The 14,711-nt window shown below is 39.0% G+C and overlaps 1 protein-coding gene across 2 annotated transcripts in view; it reads left to right on the plus strand.

Annotated features, from left to right (window-relative positions):
• The window catches only part of cars1 (cysteinyl-tRNA synthetase 1), a 40,449-nt gene extending 26,363 nt beyond the window's left edge, over window positions 1-14,086 (plus strand). For both annotated transcript variants that reach the window (XM_061766213.1, XM_061766212.1), the window contains 3 exons: window positions 10,201-10,260; window positions 10,350-10,433; window positions 10,769-14,086. In XM_061766213.1, coding sequence (XP_061622197.1) covers window positions 10,201-10,260; window positions 10,350-10,433; window positions 10,769-10,915 — 291 coding nt within the window. In that variant the 3' untranslated portion in view covers window positions 10,916-14,086. The remainder of the gene's footprint in view (window positions 1-10,200; window positions 10,261-10,349; window positions 10,434-10,768) is intronic.
• Window positions 14,087-14,711: the final 625 nt, after the last annotated feature.

Below are 14,711 nucleotides of genomic sequence, written 5' to 3' on the forward strand. Positions count from 1 at the left end.
TGACCCCCAAAATAATTGTGTGTGTGTGTGTGTGCACTGCCAGATATACACCAAAAGTTTTTTTTTGAGGGGGGGGGGGGTTATTTCCTTGGGAGGGGGATCTAAATTAATCCAGCGGAACCTTTGGGTGAGGAGGATAAGGCAAGGCAGAATTTGTAATATCATGTAGGCCAGTGTTTCCCAACCTTTTCTTGAGCTACGGTACCCATTTTGCATAAGACAAATCTCATGGCACACCACCAAACAAAATGTCTCACAAAATATAAATGGGTCAGTCACATGACATGCATATTTTTGTGTCAGTCCATTATTCAAATATAAAATGTAATCTTCTCATGATATCTCACTTTATTATATAAAACCTACAACCACAATTCCAATGACGTTGTGTAAAACATAAATAGAAACGAGAATACAATGATTTGCAAATCATGTTCAACCTATATTTAATTGAATACACTACAAAGACAAGATATTTAATGTTCAAACTAAACAACTTTTGTTTTTAGCAAATAATCATTAACTTAGAATTTTATGGCTACAACACGTTCCAAAAAAGCTGGGACAGGGTCATATTTACCACTGTGTTACATCACCTTTTCTTTTAACAACATTCAATAAACGTTTGGAAACTGAGGACACTAATTGTTGAAGCTTTGTAGGTGGAATTCTTTCCCATCCTTGCTTGATGTCCAGCTTCAGCTGTTCAACAGTCCGGGATCTCCGTTGTCGTATTTTACGCTTCATAATGCGCCACACATTCTGAATGGGAGACGGGTCTGGACTACAGGCAGGCCAGGCTAGTACCCGCACTCTTTCACTACGAAGCCACGCTGTTGTAACACGTGCAGAATGTGGTTTGGCATTGTCTTGCTGAAATAAGCAGGGGCGTCCATGAAAAATCCAAATGCTTGGATGGCAGCATATGTTTCTCCAAAACCTGTATGTACCCTTCAGCATTAATGGTGCCTTCTCAGATGTGTAAGTTACCCATGCCATTGGCACCAACACAGCCCCATACCATCACAGATGCTGGCTTTTGAACTTTGCGTCCATAACAGTCCGGATGATTCTTTTCCTCTTTGGCCCGGAGGACACGACGTCCAGCATTTCCAAAAACAATTTGAAATGTGGACTCGTCGGACCACAGAACACTTTTCCACTTTGCATCAGTCCATCTTAGATGAGCTCGGGCCCAGAGAAGGCGGCGGCGTTTCTGGGTGTTGTTGATAAATCTTTTGCTTTTGCTGTTTTTTTGCTTTGCATAGTGGAATTTCAAGTTGCACTTATGGATGTGGCGCCGAACTGTATTTAGGGACATTGGTTTTCTGAATTGTTCCTGAGCCCATGTGGTGATATCATTTACACATTGATGTCGGTTTTTGATGCAGTTGCTGAGGGATCGAAGGTCACGGGCATTCAATGTTGGTTTTCGGCCTTGCCGCTTATATGCATTGATTTCTCCAGATTCTCTGAAACCTTTGATATTATGGACCGTAGATGATGAAATCCCTAAATTCCTTGCAATTGAGGAACATTGTCCTTAAACTGTTCGACTATTTTCTTACGCACTTGTTCAAAAAGAGGTGAACCTCGCCCCATCTTTGCTTGTGAATGACTGAGCAATTCAGGGAAGCTCCTTTTATATGCAATCAAGGCACCCACCTGTTCCCAATTAGCCTGTTTACCTGTGGGATGTTCCAAATAGGTGTTTGATGAGCATTCCTCAACTTTCTCACTTTTTTGCCACCTGTCCCAGCTTTTTTGGAACGTGTTGCAGCCATAAAATTCTAAGTTAATGATTATTTGCTAAAAGCAATAAAATGTGTCAGTTTGAACAATAAGTATCTTGTTTTTGTGGTGTATTCAATTAAATATAGGTTGAACATGATTTGCAAATCATTGTATTCTGTTTTTATTTGTTTAACACAACATCCCAACTTCATTGGAATTGGGGTTGTATTTATTTTCATACATTTTCAGTAAATTCAAATAATTACATCAGTTTGTGTTGGCTTTTCAAACCCCTAAGATGTCAGGTGATGCAGCTGTCCGAGCAAGTGAGCAGACTAAGAAAACTTAATGTTGTCTTGATAATGATTAAGTCAAAATAAAACATTCTGGCATTATTTTTTTGTTTTTGTTTTTTGTTTTTTAGATCAATAGTTTTAAAGCTGTTAAAATAATTGCAAAATCTTCGTCCAGCAATTTACATTTCCTAAATGTCAGGGTTGTGAAACCTAAACATTGGATTTTTATTTCAAAGTAAAGGGACAGTAGCTGGAAACAAGATCAGCCAGATGACCTCAAGTGACCCTTAGGACTAAGCTAAAAAGGTTTCTAGAGCTCTATCAAATACTGATAAAATAACTACTTTCAACTCATATGTAGGCTGGTACACGTTCCATGCCAGATCGCAAAACTAGAAAAATGCTATTTTATCATAAAACTATCTATATTTTTCAGTGGTTTGTTTGAACTTCATCACAAGGGTAAAAGCTAATGCTAACAGCCAAACAGAAGCCTCTTTAATTTGAGATTAGTTGAAATAGTTAGGTGGTGCACCCAGTCACTTTTGACTCCTGTTCAAAGCTCTAAAGATTATCCATGAAACTTCTCAAATGTTTACTAGTTTTAAAGTTAAAGATATTAAACATTTAAAAACATTTTACATGATAATCTGTGCATTTTAAGTGCAGTAATATTAATAATAAAGGTATAATGTTTACGAAGGCTTTAATAGAGACTGAGTAAAACACAATCATGTCGCTATTTGAAATGAAAATAAAAAAATATTCTGCATAGTTCATATCATAACGAATGTTGTCAGGTGGCGCAACCAATTTAAACCAATAAATGATCAAGTGATCAAATAGTTTCTAAATGTAATGTTGGTAGCTATTATACTAAATATGAATTAGTGTAATTATTTTCCTGTTTTTGTAAAATTGGATGTTAATATCTAAAACCTGACCTACAGAATGCAAGATCTTAAATTACTAAAAAAAATATTTTAGGAAAAAAAGTTACCTAGTGTAGACACCCTAAGGCGTGGGTGGGCAAACAACGGCCCGCGGGCCACATCCGGCCCATTTATCATTTCAATCCGGCCCGCCAAAGATTGGTACAGAATCGCCCAAATTATATCAAAATCAGGACTGCATTGATTTGACCTTATCCTGTAATGCCCAGTGGTTCCTCCAGGTAGCGCAGTAGGTACAATGATGCATCGACTTGACTTTGGCTGTTCTGTTTTTACTCTACTGCTCTGAACCCTTCTTCAACCATGAGTGGGCCAAAGAAAAGAAAAGTCAACAGTGAGTGCTGAGTGTTTAATATAGAATGGACTACTAATATTTTTCACTGAAGTCCGGTCAAAGGCTGTATGTCTAATTTGTTAAACCATTACGGTTTTAGAGAAATATAACCTCAGCTGTCACTTTTCTCGCAAGCATACTGATTATGCTAACAGCCAATCAACGCAGGAACTGTTGGCCCTGGATTTGGGGATCCTCTGCCATTCCTCCTAACAGAGCCTCTCCAGTTCTGTCAGGTTGGATGGTGAACACTGGTGGACAGCCATTTTCAGGTCACTCCAGAGATGTTCAATTGGGTTTAAGTCAGGGCTCTGGCTGTGCCCTTCAAGAACAGTCACTGAGTTGTTCTGAAGCCACGCCTTCATTATTTTAGCTGTGTGCTTAGGGTCATTGTCTTGATCCCACCAGCATGCTTCACTGTTGGGACTGTATTTTCTCTACACATACCACTTAGAACTTTTTGGCCTTAATTCTATCTTGGTCTCATCAGACCAGAGAATCTTATTTCTCACCACCTTGGAGTCCTGGTGTTTTTTTTTTTTTCGTTTTTTTTTTTTTTTTTTTTAAAGCAAACTCCATGCAGGCTTTCATGTGTCTTGCACTGAGGAGAGACTTCCGTCGGGCCACTCTGCCATAAACCCCCAACTGGTGGAGGGCTGCAGTGATTGTTGACTTTCTAGAACTTTCTCCCGGCTCCCTACTGCATCTCTTGATCTCACCCAGTGATCTTTGGGTTCTTCTTTACCACTCACCAAGGCTCTTCTCCCCCGATTGCTCAGTTTGACCGGATGGCCAACTCTAGGAAGTGTTCTGGTCATCCCAAACGTCTTCCATTTAAGGATTATGGAGGCCACTGTGCTCTTAGGAACCTTAAGTGCAGCAGAAATTATTTTGTAACCTTTGCCTGAAGAGCTCAGAGACAGAATTGTGGCAAGGCACAGATCTGGCCGTTCCTTTGACCTCATGATTCTCATTTACTCGAACATGCCCTGTGAGCTGTAAGGTCTTGTATCGACAGGTGTGTGGCTTTCCTAATCAAGTCCAATCAGTATAATCAAACACAGCTGGACTCCAATGAAGGTGTAGAACCATCTCAAAGATGATCAGAAGAAATGGACAGCACCAGAGTTAAATATGAGTGTCACAGCTAAGGGTTTGAATACTTATGGCTGTCTGATATTTCAGTTTTTCATTTTTGATCTGCAAAAATTTCAACAATTCCGTTTTTTTGTCAATATGGGCTGCTGTGTACATTGAGGGGAAAATTAACCTAAATGATTTTAGCAAATGGCTGCAATATAACAGGGGGTCTGAATAATTTCCGTACCCACTGTATATTGGTGGAAAAAATTCCTTTTTTAGAAGCTCAATAAGCTAAATCAGAGGAAAATTTGCTTTCTGATTTAAATTCCAGTCAGACATTTTCACCTAGCTATAATAGACAGGGGAGTCTCAATACTAATTCATAATAGAATATTTTTCCACCAAAAAGCAAAATAATTGACCCAGAAGGCCGATACGTAATTGTTCAGACAATTATAATTAACAAATCATACACATTAGGTAATGGAGACGCTCCTAATATTGATCTAGCTTTTATTCAAAAGCTTTTTTTATCATCCGTCTTATTTGTCAGCTAATTCAACAATTATTGTAGGTGGCGACTTTAATATAGCACTTAATCCCAACCATAGACCGCTCAAATAAATAAAAAAACAATCGCAGTCTTCCTGAATATTACAGACCCTTTCCAAAAAATTTGAATATCATGCAAAAGTTTAATTCCATTCAAAAAGTTAAACTTTCCAGCTCATAAAACCCATGAAATCAGGAATTCAAAAAATTTGAATACTCTGAAGAAATCACCATTTACTTCAGTTTTTGTAGGGGGAAAAAAAAGAGAAATTACGGTCACATTAAATCAATCAAAATATGGTACTTTCAAAACGATGTGTTAATCTTCAGTACTTGGTTGGGAATCCCTTTGCTTTAATCACTGCCTCGATGTGCTGTGACATTGAGGCAATCAGCCTGTGGCATTACCTGGGAGTTATGGAAACCCAGATTTGCTTGATGTTTGCTGTCAGTTCTTCTTTGTTTTTGGTTCTGGTGCCCCTCTTGATAATACCCGAGCCGATAATAATGTTGTAGTGACCTTGGATTTAAGATAGCAGTTTACCAACACCTGCACTGGACATTCCACCCCAAATCATGACTGACTGTGGATATTTCACACTGGACCCTCTAGCAGCTTGGGTTCTGTTCTTCACCCGTCTTCCTCCAAAACCCTCAGATCTTGATTCCCAAATGAAAGTCACACTTTACTTTCATCGGAAAAGAGGACCATTGACCACTGGCCAACAGTCCAGTCCTTCTTCTCCTTGGCCCAGTTGAGACGCTTCCTACAGCTCAGGTTCAGAAGTGGCTTGACCCGAGGAACCCAACAGTTGTAGCCCATCCCTGGGATGCTTCTGAATGTGGTGGTTTTTGAAGCTGTGACTCCCGCCTCATTCCACTCTTTCTGGATCTCTGCTAGATTCTTGAATCTTCTCTGTTTGATAATTCGCTGAGCCCACGGTCATTTCTTGCTGGTGCATCTTCTCCTGCCACATTTTGTCCTTCCACTAGACTTTGCATTGATATGCTTGGACACAGCACTTTGTGAGCAGCCAGCCTTCTCAGCTATGAACTTTTGTGGCTTACCCTACTCATCCTATGGAGGGTATCAATGATGGTCTTCTGGCCAGTTGTGAAGTCTGCAGTCTTCCCCATATGGAACCCAACTGAGACAATTGAACTAAACTGAAGCAATTTAATGACACCTGGGGAAACCTGTGCAGGTGCGTTGCGTTTAGTAGATGATTAATGTGTGACACTCAGTTTAAAACGTTTATGGCCTGAAAGTTTTGGGCTGATTTCTTTCATTCACATTTCTTGGAGTTCCTGATTTTGTGGGTTTTATGAGCTGGAATCTATAATCTATGAAAGTTTAACTTTTTGAATGGAATTATGGAAATAAATAAACTTTTCCATGATATTCACATTTTTTGGGAAAGGGTCTGTTGATGATGTGCACGATTTTGGACTCGACGACATATGGAGAATAAAGAAATTGTACAAAAAGGAATACACTTTCTCTTCTTCAGTACACCGCTCCTTCTCTAGAATTGACTACTTTCTTATAAATAACTCAGCTGCTCAAAAAAGTACTTTCAAAATACATCCAATAATCAGCGATCGTGCTCCAATTTCTCTCTGTTTCAAACTTGAATCAAACATGATACCTTCTCCAACCTGGCGCTATAATACTTCTCTACTGAAAGATAGAGTTCGATATATTTGTAAAGAAGGAATGGAAAGATTTTCTAGATGATTCCACAACTATATCACAATCCTTACTTTTGGAAGCAGGGAAAGCTGTAATTAGAAGCAAAATCATTTCATACTCTTCCTACAAGAAAACAACAAAAATTAGAAGCGAATTGGAAATGAAAATCAAACAACTGACAGAAGAATATGCAATAAATCCGACGAACCAACTCTAATCAGTGACTTTTTTTCTCAAGGTCTTTACGTCTCAAAAGTGTTCTCTGTCAGTTGACTGTCTGTTGTCGTACTGGAGCGGCTCCAACTACCGGAGACAAATTCCTTGTTTTTTTGTTTTTTTTACATAATTGGCAAAATAAAGATGATTCTGATATTAAAAAGAACACAGTTCCTACTACAACAGCTAAGCTGCACAATAATAAATCAGGAAAATTTCTCGTAAAACCAACTTCAACGTAACAGAAAAATGCTAATTACAACCATACAAGATTCAAATGGCAAATGTACTCAATCACCACAGGATATTAATGATATAGTCTACAACTATTACAGTAGTATCCATCTTCCAATAAGCCAAATAAAGATGACATTGAAACTTTTATCAATAACCTAAACATCCCTCAATTAACTTCAGAACGTAAAGTGTCTTCAGAGGGCCCATTAACCCTCGCTGAATTATAAGGCTGTAAACGATATCCGAGCAGGTAGAGCTTCAGGCAATGATGGATTTTCCACAGTTTTATAAAGATTTCTGGTCTATACTATAACCACTATTTTTCAGAACGGTGATAAAGATAAAGGCCTAATTAGAAGCCATATTCACACAGCGGCAGTAAAACTACTAATGAAACCAGGGAAAGACTCCACTCATCCAGCTGACTGTCGTCACTAATTAATACAGACATCAAAATAATTTCAAGGCTTTAGCCCACAGACTAGAAAAAAATTCTCCCCTCAATAATAAATTGTGACCAAACAGGTTTCAATAAAGGTCGGCGCTCCAACAATGTCAGGTGACTGATAAACCTAATAAGTATGTCTCAGCATAATAATCTTAACGCAATCGTCTTGTCACTAGATGCAGAAAACACTTTTGACAAAGTTAACTGGTCTTTTTGCAGTACTTCAAATTTGGTTTCGGTGATTCATAAGTTCACTGGATGGCAACGTTATACAACTCACCCAAAGCAACTGTCACCACAAATTGAGTTACATCACAAAGTCTCACTTTACAAAGAGGAACTAGACGAGGATGCCCACTCTCACCCCAATTCGCACTATTTATCGAACCACTGGCAATAGCGATACAGCAGAACACTAGTATTAAAGGTATGTGCTCTCCTGTGTCAGAAGACAAAATCAATCTATACGCATATGATATCCTTCTTTATTTACAAGAACCCAATTCACTTCAGGTTTTAACCTCATGAAGACATTTTTGCAAATTATCAGAATACGCTATCAATTGGTCAAAATCAACAATACTCCCTATAACGACTAACTCATGGAGTCCTTTGGACCAAAACCCAAACTATCCTATTCCTACAAGGAATTCAAATATCTAGGTATTAATATCTAGGGAAAACTTGGAGGTAAATCTAAATCGCGTACCTCTACTGGTGGAAAAAAATTGACGACTTAAAATGTTGAAACAGCCTACCTATCTCACTTCCAGGGCGTATAGGTACAGTAAAAATTAAAAGGAGCACACTCTGCACATTTGTATTACTCACACAGTACATATTTCACACATTGGGCATATTCACATCTCATTCAGGGTCTTTTGGGGCTGGCAAGAGGCATGATGAGGCAGACGCCGGGCCGGGTCCTGGCACATCTGTGCTGGTATCCGGTCCGGTCGCCCAACCCCCCTTCTCTGTCCGGCCGGTCCTCCAGTTTTAATGCATCATACACCTGTCAGTGGGGGTGTGGCAATGTCAGGCTGGGGACGACACTTGGCCAGGTGTTACAGCACTCTGGCCTGCTCTCTGCCCCTTTCCCCTGCGGATTTTTTATGCACCATATGCCGACACAGCAACGCTGTACACTAGTTGACTAATATGCATGTCATATGGTGTTCATTCACTCATACATTCCATAGACACGCTATAGGCTTTAATTGCTTGTGCTGGGACCACTAATAATAACCCAGGTTCTATTAAGATATCAACTCACAGGTGTTTAGACCCTATAAAAGCATCCCACTGCACCACTCTTCAGTAGCACTGCCTTCCTCATTTCCCACATGCTATCCTGCCCCGGCCTTTTCTGTCCTCTCTCATCTTGTCCTCTTGGTTAGTTGTTGCATGTCCTCACCCGGTGTGTTCCCCCCATCCACAAACAAGAACACGATTTGACTTTGTAACATTACTTTTAGTCAAATATCTAGACTACCTATTGTTCTGCTGTGGTCCGCACCCCTATTCCTTGTCCATTCGGTCCCTCCCTCTATCCCCTAAAACCCTTTTCTGTCCGGCTGCATTTTCAGTGAACGTCAGAATGCTTAAAAAAATAAGCAGAGGAAGTATTTCAAACTCCCCTGTTGCACAGAAAAACTGTTCCAGCACAAAAGGCATACAGATCACCATTCGGCATAACCATGCAGCTGAACAGGACTGGTTAAAAAAAAAAAGAAAAGCTCATTTGTCATTGACACAAACTGAAATAATGATCTCGTCCAAATCACAATGGAAGAAGTGAGGAAAGCAAAACTTAGCTGCTGGTTGATTTAGTATTCCCACATTGGTTTCATCATTACCGTGAGTTTGGTATGAATAAATTCCTAGTTGAGTAGACTATAGCACACTATCATCACAATCATGGCCTTCTCGAGCTCACAGATTTTAAGTCAAACCTCATTAGTCACCAAAGAGAACCACTCATTGGTAGGTGAGCATTTCCTGAATTGGCTAGTCCCTCAGTGATCATGTTACCACATCCACTTTTTTTCACCAACTTGCTTGTTAAAAGGTAAATTATGGCTACTGTTAAGTCTCCCTTCTGAGCAGTGTACCTCATGAAGCATCCTATTTTTTGACTGACCCTTTATACATTCAAACTACGGTGGTAGAGTAAAAGGCCAGTCAATCAGACACATGCCCTTGTGAATATGAGACTTGTCGTACCCACCCCACAAGAAGAAAATCATTCATTCAAGCCATTTCCCCAGTTTTCTCAATTGCTCTGCCTTGGCCAAATGACTTGTAACGGTCGTGTACCAGCCGCCCCCAGGCTTTGAACCTGCGCCGCCACAGTCTTCACCGGTTGAGAGCTGGGTGCGCTAACCGCTAGGCTAAAAGCCTGTCGGCTTGGGCCCTCTTTAAGGCATTGGGGGAATGAGGTTCCATGCACAGTTATACATGGAGTCGGCCAGCACTGTGCTCACCTCCGTTACGCATGGACTGGTTCGTTTAAGAGCGGTGCCATCAAAGAACACTTCCGCATTTGCTACCCGAAAGAACGGACACTATTGTTGTGACATCATGCTGAATTGTCAAAGAGGCTGGTAATGGAGGTTTTAGAACACAAGACTGAAGGTGTGAACTAATGTTTGCAGCTGGAGGAAGAGAAGCAAAGAAAGAAAGAGGAGGCTGCCAGGAAGAAAGAACTACAGGAGGTCAGTTTTGAACCCTTCAGCTTTAGATATTTTACAGTAAATCAAACTGGAATGTTTCCTGATTAGTTTGTTCATTGGTTTTGTTTCAGATGGCTAAGCTTGCTAAAATGAAGGTCCTGCCATTTGAGATGTTCCTCGCAGAAACCGACAAATATTCCAAATTTGATGAAACGGTAACATATTATTCAGGTTTTGAAGCTAAAATATGACAAGCATAATTCAAGCATTTTCAAGAATTTTATATACCTGGGAACCATGTAATAAAAATGAGCAACATCAGGCAAAATTTTAGCATTTAGTATTATATGTACGATAATAACTATTGTGTGAGGGTGGTGAACAAGTGTATCTAATTAGCCAAACTCCAGTTGTGCATAAACAAAAACGTCCATATCCCTGACCTTTTAAAATCACCTTTTGCCATCCTGAGCGTAATATCCACGTTACAAAAAAAATTATTTCTGACACTTGACACGTCTTGTCATGTCATTTCTTCATCTATCCACAGGGTTTCCCCACTCATGATGTTGAAGGGAAGGAACTCAGCAAAGGACAAGAGAAGAAACTGCGCAAGCTTTTCGAAAGCCAAGAGAAGATGCATAAAGAGTACCTTTTGAAAAAGGGTGTGCAGTCAAGCGAGGCAAAAAATGATTAAAATTATTTTAGTTTAGTTTTAGTTATATGGTCTGTGCTTAATATTTTTTTCTTTTTGAGGCCGATAATGTCCATTGTTTCCTAGTCAAAATAGCTAGTCTCTCCTTAAAATTGGACTGCCATTTGAAAGATGAATGTGTAAATCTGACTGCATCAGTGTCTCACCACCCATGAACCTCACCGCACGTCACTGCTTTTAAGCCAAAATGGCAACTATTTCTGTTTGACAAACTGCCCACTCTGCAGACAAGCAACAGCCTAAAGGCCTGAGATGATTGTCTCTTGTACTTGTAAGTTAGCCCTTTTTTTTACATCCACATGAACAAACAAACAAAGCCATCACAGTGAACACAGTTGGGTGCTTTGCTTAAAGGATTATAAATTACATGTGTTTTTAGACACAGTGCACGAGGTATATTATGACTGTCTGTGACAACCTTCAACCTGTCGGTCTGTTCCATGTCATTCTGAAGGTCCATCACTAATTTCTCCTTGCTTAATCAAACAGGACTCTGTAAGGAACTCTTATGATAGCATGTCAAGAAATCCCAATGTCCTATTCTCTTGAAAATCTATTCAATTAAAAACTGCATTATAATTTTAGAAAGCTTGTTGTCTACTAAAAATGAGAGTAACCATTTTCTAAATCAGAAGGGCAGCCGCACGTCTGTGTTGTCAAATAACGGCTTGCGCTTTGTCACATTTCAGATTCACTGTCCTCGATATATATAAACGAACAATACAAAAAATATAATGCTCTCAAAAGCAGCAGTCCCAAGAGCTAAGTCCGAACAGCAGGTTTGGCACATGGAGAAGACCGAAGATCTTTGAATTTCTCCTATTTATCTGTCGCCCTTCATCAGCGAGCATGTCCATGAGTGACATCAAATCATGTTCGACTTGGGCAGAAACTTGCCCAGATTACTTGACCTCTGTTCCTGCAAAGCAAACGCACAACGAATGTGCCCTATTGGTCAGACAAGGAAAATATTAAATGGCTGTTTGTTTTTGATGTTTTTGAATTTGTAAATTTTATTTCTAAAGCTTGAAAAAGAAGACGAGGTAGAATTTCACGAGTTCTTTTTGCATTCTGGTCATGATTCACTTGTTGTTTTTATAAGCCCATGCGGGCTGGGTTTACAGTTGTATATTTAATTGAGTAAGATTTTACTCATGTAGGCTGGGTTTACAATTGTAAACCCAGCCTGCATGAGTAAAATCTTACTCATTCATTCATTGTAATTAATACAAACACTGCTGTTGTACCAACATCAACAAAATAATTGGATCATTGAAAATCTCAATACTATTTCAATTAATCAGCAATATTGAAACAATAATGTGGTTCCAACAACATTTTAACTGTAATAAACTAAGATCCAGGCTTCAACCCTTTTAAAACAACCACCAGATCACCAGTGCCACCACGGCCCATGCGTATTTCAAATTACCATAACTCCTTGCTACTTTGTGCAATTTTAATCATTCAAACTGCCCCTGAAAGCTGGGAAACTAATAAATCTATGTATTATTATGGCTGCAATTGCCTGGCGACCAGTTCAGGGTGCACCTCTCCTCTCGCCCAAAAATAGCTGGGATAGGCGCCAGCGCCCTAGTGACTATAGTCAGTACAGAAAATGGATGGATGGATATAATTATGGTGCTAAAATGGTTAAAACCCTGCTTAATCTACAGACCGCATGTAGAAAAACCTAGAAAGTCTGGCATGCAAAACAATCTCGAACCAATTACAAGTGACCCCCCCCCCCATCCTGAGAACAATAAAGGACTAGCTGCGGACTTTTAACACCTGTCAAGTGGGGTGCCAAGCCACATGAAGCGATGGAACAAAAGGTTGTGATTGGCTTATGCGGCTGGGTTCAAATGTGTATGAGCTCAGCCCCAGTTTCAATTCCTGGGTTAACCACCAGAGGTCGCCAAACCAGATTTAGATCATGAGTATGAGTCGCCAGTTCAAGCATAAGTCTTCTTAATATCTTAATACTATTAAACCCCGTATCATAGTAAACAAACACATACTGAAGTCAACAACTTATAACCATGGTTTGATTTTATATCCTTGAGATAACTTTGATGTTCTCTTTGATGTTATAACTGATGTTCTTTTGAGAAACATTGATAATGAATACATCAAGCCTAGTAAGGCTGTTTTACATTATTCTTACTTTTGTATTACTAATGAAAAATGCTTTGAAACTGCTTTTGTGCAAAAACTATAACCTGTGTATGACTGTCTCTCTCAGACAAAGTAACACAAGATGTACTACAAAGAAAAGAACAAACCTGTTGAATGCATGAGAGAATTGTATTCACATGAAAGTATATACATTTATTTGACATTTAACATATACACATGTATTGCAAATTGCTTAGAGATTAACATGGTGTGATGAGATGTGTTGGTTGAGTTCAAGACATTAAATGTGCTTGTAATTGAATGTATTTACTGAGAACCTACAAGACATGAAATGTGCTTGTAGTTGACTGTATTTACTGAGAACCTATTTGGGTGAGCAAATAAGGGTCAAGTCAGGACTCTGATGTGGTAATATAAGGTACTTTCCACTCAGGTCGTATCAGGACAGGCCGACAGCGAGGAGCGCATGTCAGAATATGTAAACAAAGGATTATTCTAGAGTAGGGGAGGTCTGAAACCAAGGTTATAAAAGCCACACATGCTGATAAACGGGGCTCTCTTATCCTTCCAAGGATAGGGAGACACACGCTCTTTTCTCTCGCAATGACAAGGGATATGCTGGCAGGAGGAATTCATCAGGCTACTTGGATAGCTCTTCATTTTTGAACTCTCCTCTTTAATTGGGTAAGACTAAAAGAATATTATAATAAGGTAACTAATAGAACCGCGATTGACATTGTGTGGATAGGGAAGAGAGCTAGTCAGCTGTCCCGGGATTCTTATATTCCAAATTATCTTATTATTAATTGGCATCTCTGCTCCGTAGGACTTGATCACTCCTTAAAGCTCACTCAAAAGGTAATACTTGTTTTATGATTTAATTCTTTTAACTATTTCTACTTCTTTTCATTTTTGTTATTATTTTATTGTTTATTCTATATCACAAACCCTTACTGTCATATTATTATTTTAACCTTAAGTAATCACTGAAATAAAAACCTTGCTTTAATTTTATTCTATCTTTGTCATTCTTATAATGAGAGTTGGCTCATTTTAACACTCAACCTCTTATAAGTGATTGAACGTCGACGACACTATTATCACCGGGTCGTAACACCATCCCAAAAGTAACTCCTATATATCACTTGCACTTTGCACTTGTCATTGACCTAGTAAATTTAACAGTCCTTGTTAGGACCGTACGGATTTGTTTTTGTATTAAGCCGAAGTGATATAGATGAGTTACTTTTTGGGATAGTATTACGACCCGGTGGTATTAGTGTCGTCGACGTTCAATCACTTATAAGAGGTTGAGTGATAAAAATGAGACAACTCTCATTATAAGAATGACAAAGATAGAATAAAATTAAAGCAAGGTTTTTATTTCAGTGATTACTTAAGGTTAAAATAATAATATGACAGTAAGGGTTTGTGATATAGAATAAACAATAACATAATAACAAAAATGAAAAGAAGTAGAAATAGTTAAAATAATTAAATCATTAAACAAGTATTACCTTTTGAGTGAGCTTTAAGGAGTGACCAAGTCCTACGGAACCATAATGCCAATTAATAATAAGATAATTTGGAATATAACAATCCTGCGACAGCTGACTAGCTCTCTTCCCTATCCACACAA

Source organism: Phyllopteryx taeniolatus, chromosome 2, assembly GCF_024500385.1.
Source record: "Phyllopteryx taeniolatus isolate TA_2022b chromosome 2, UOR_Ptae_1.2, whole genome shotgun sequence".
Lineage (NCBI taxonomy): Eukaryota > Metazoa > Chordata > Actinopteri > Syngnathiformes > Syngnathidae > Phyllopteryx > Phyllopteryx taeniolatus.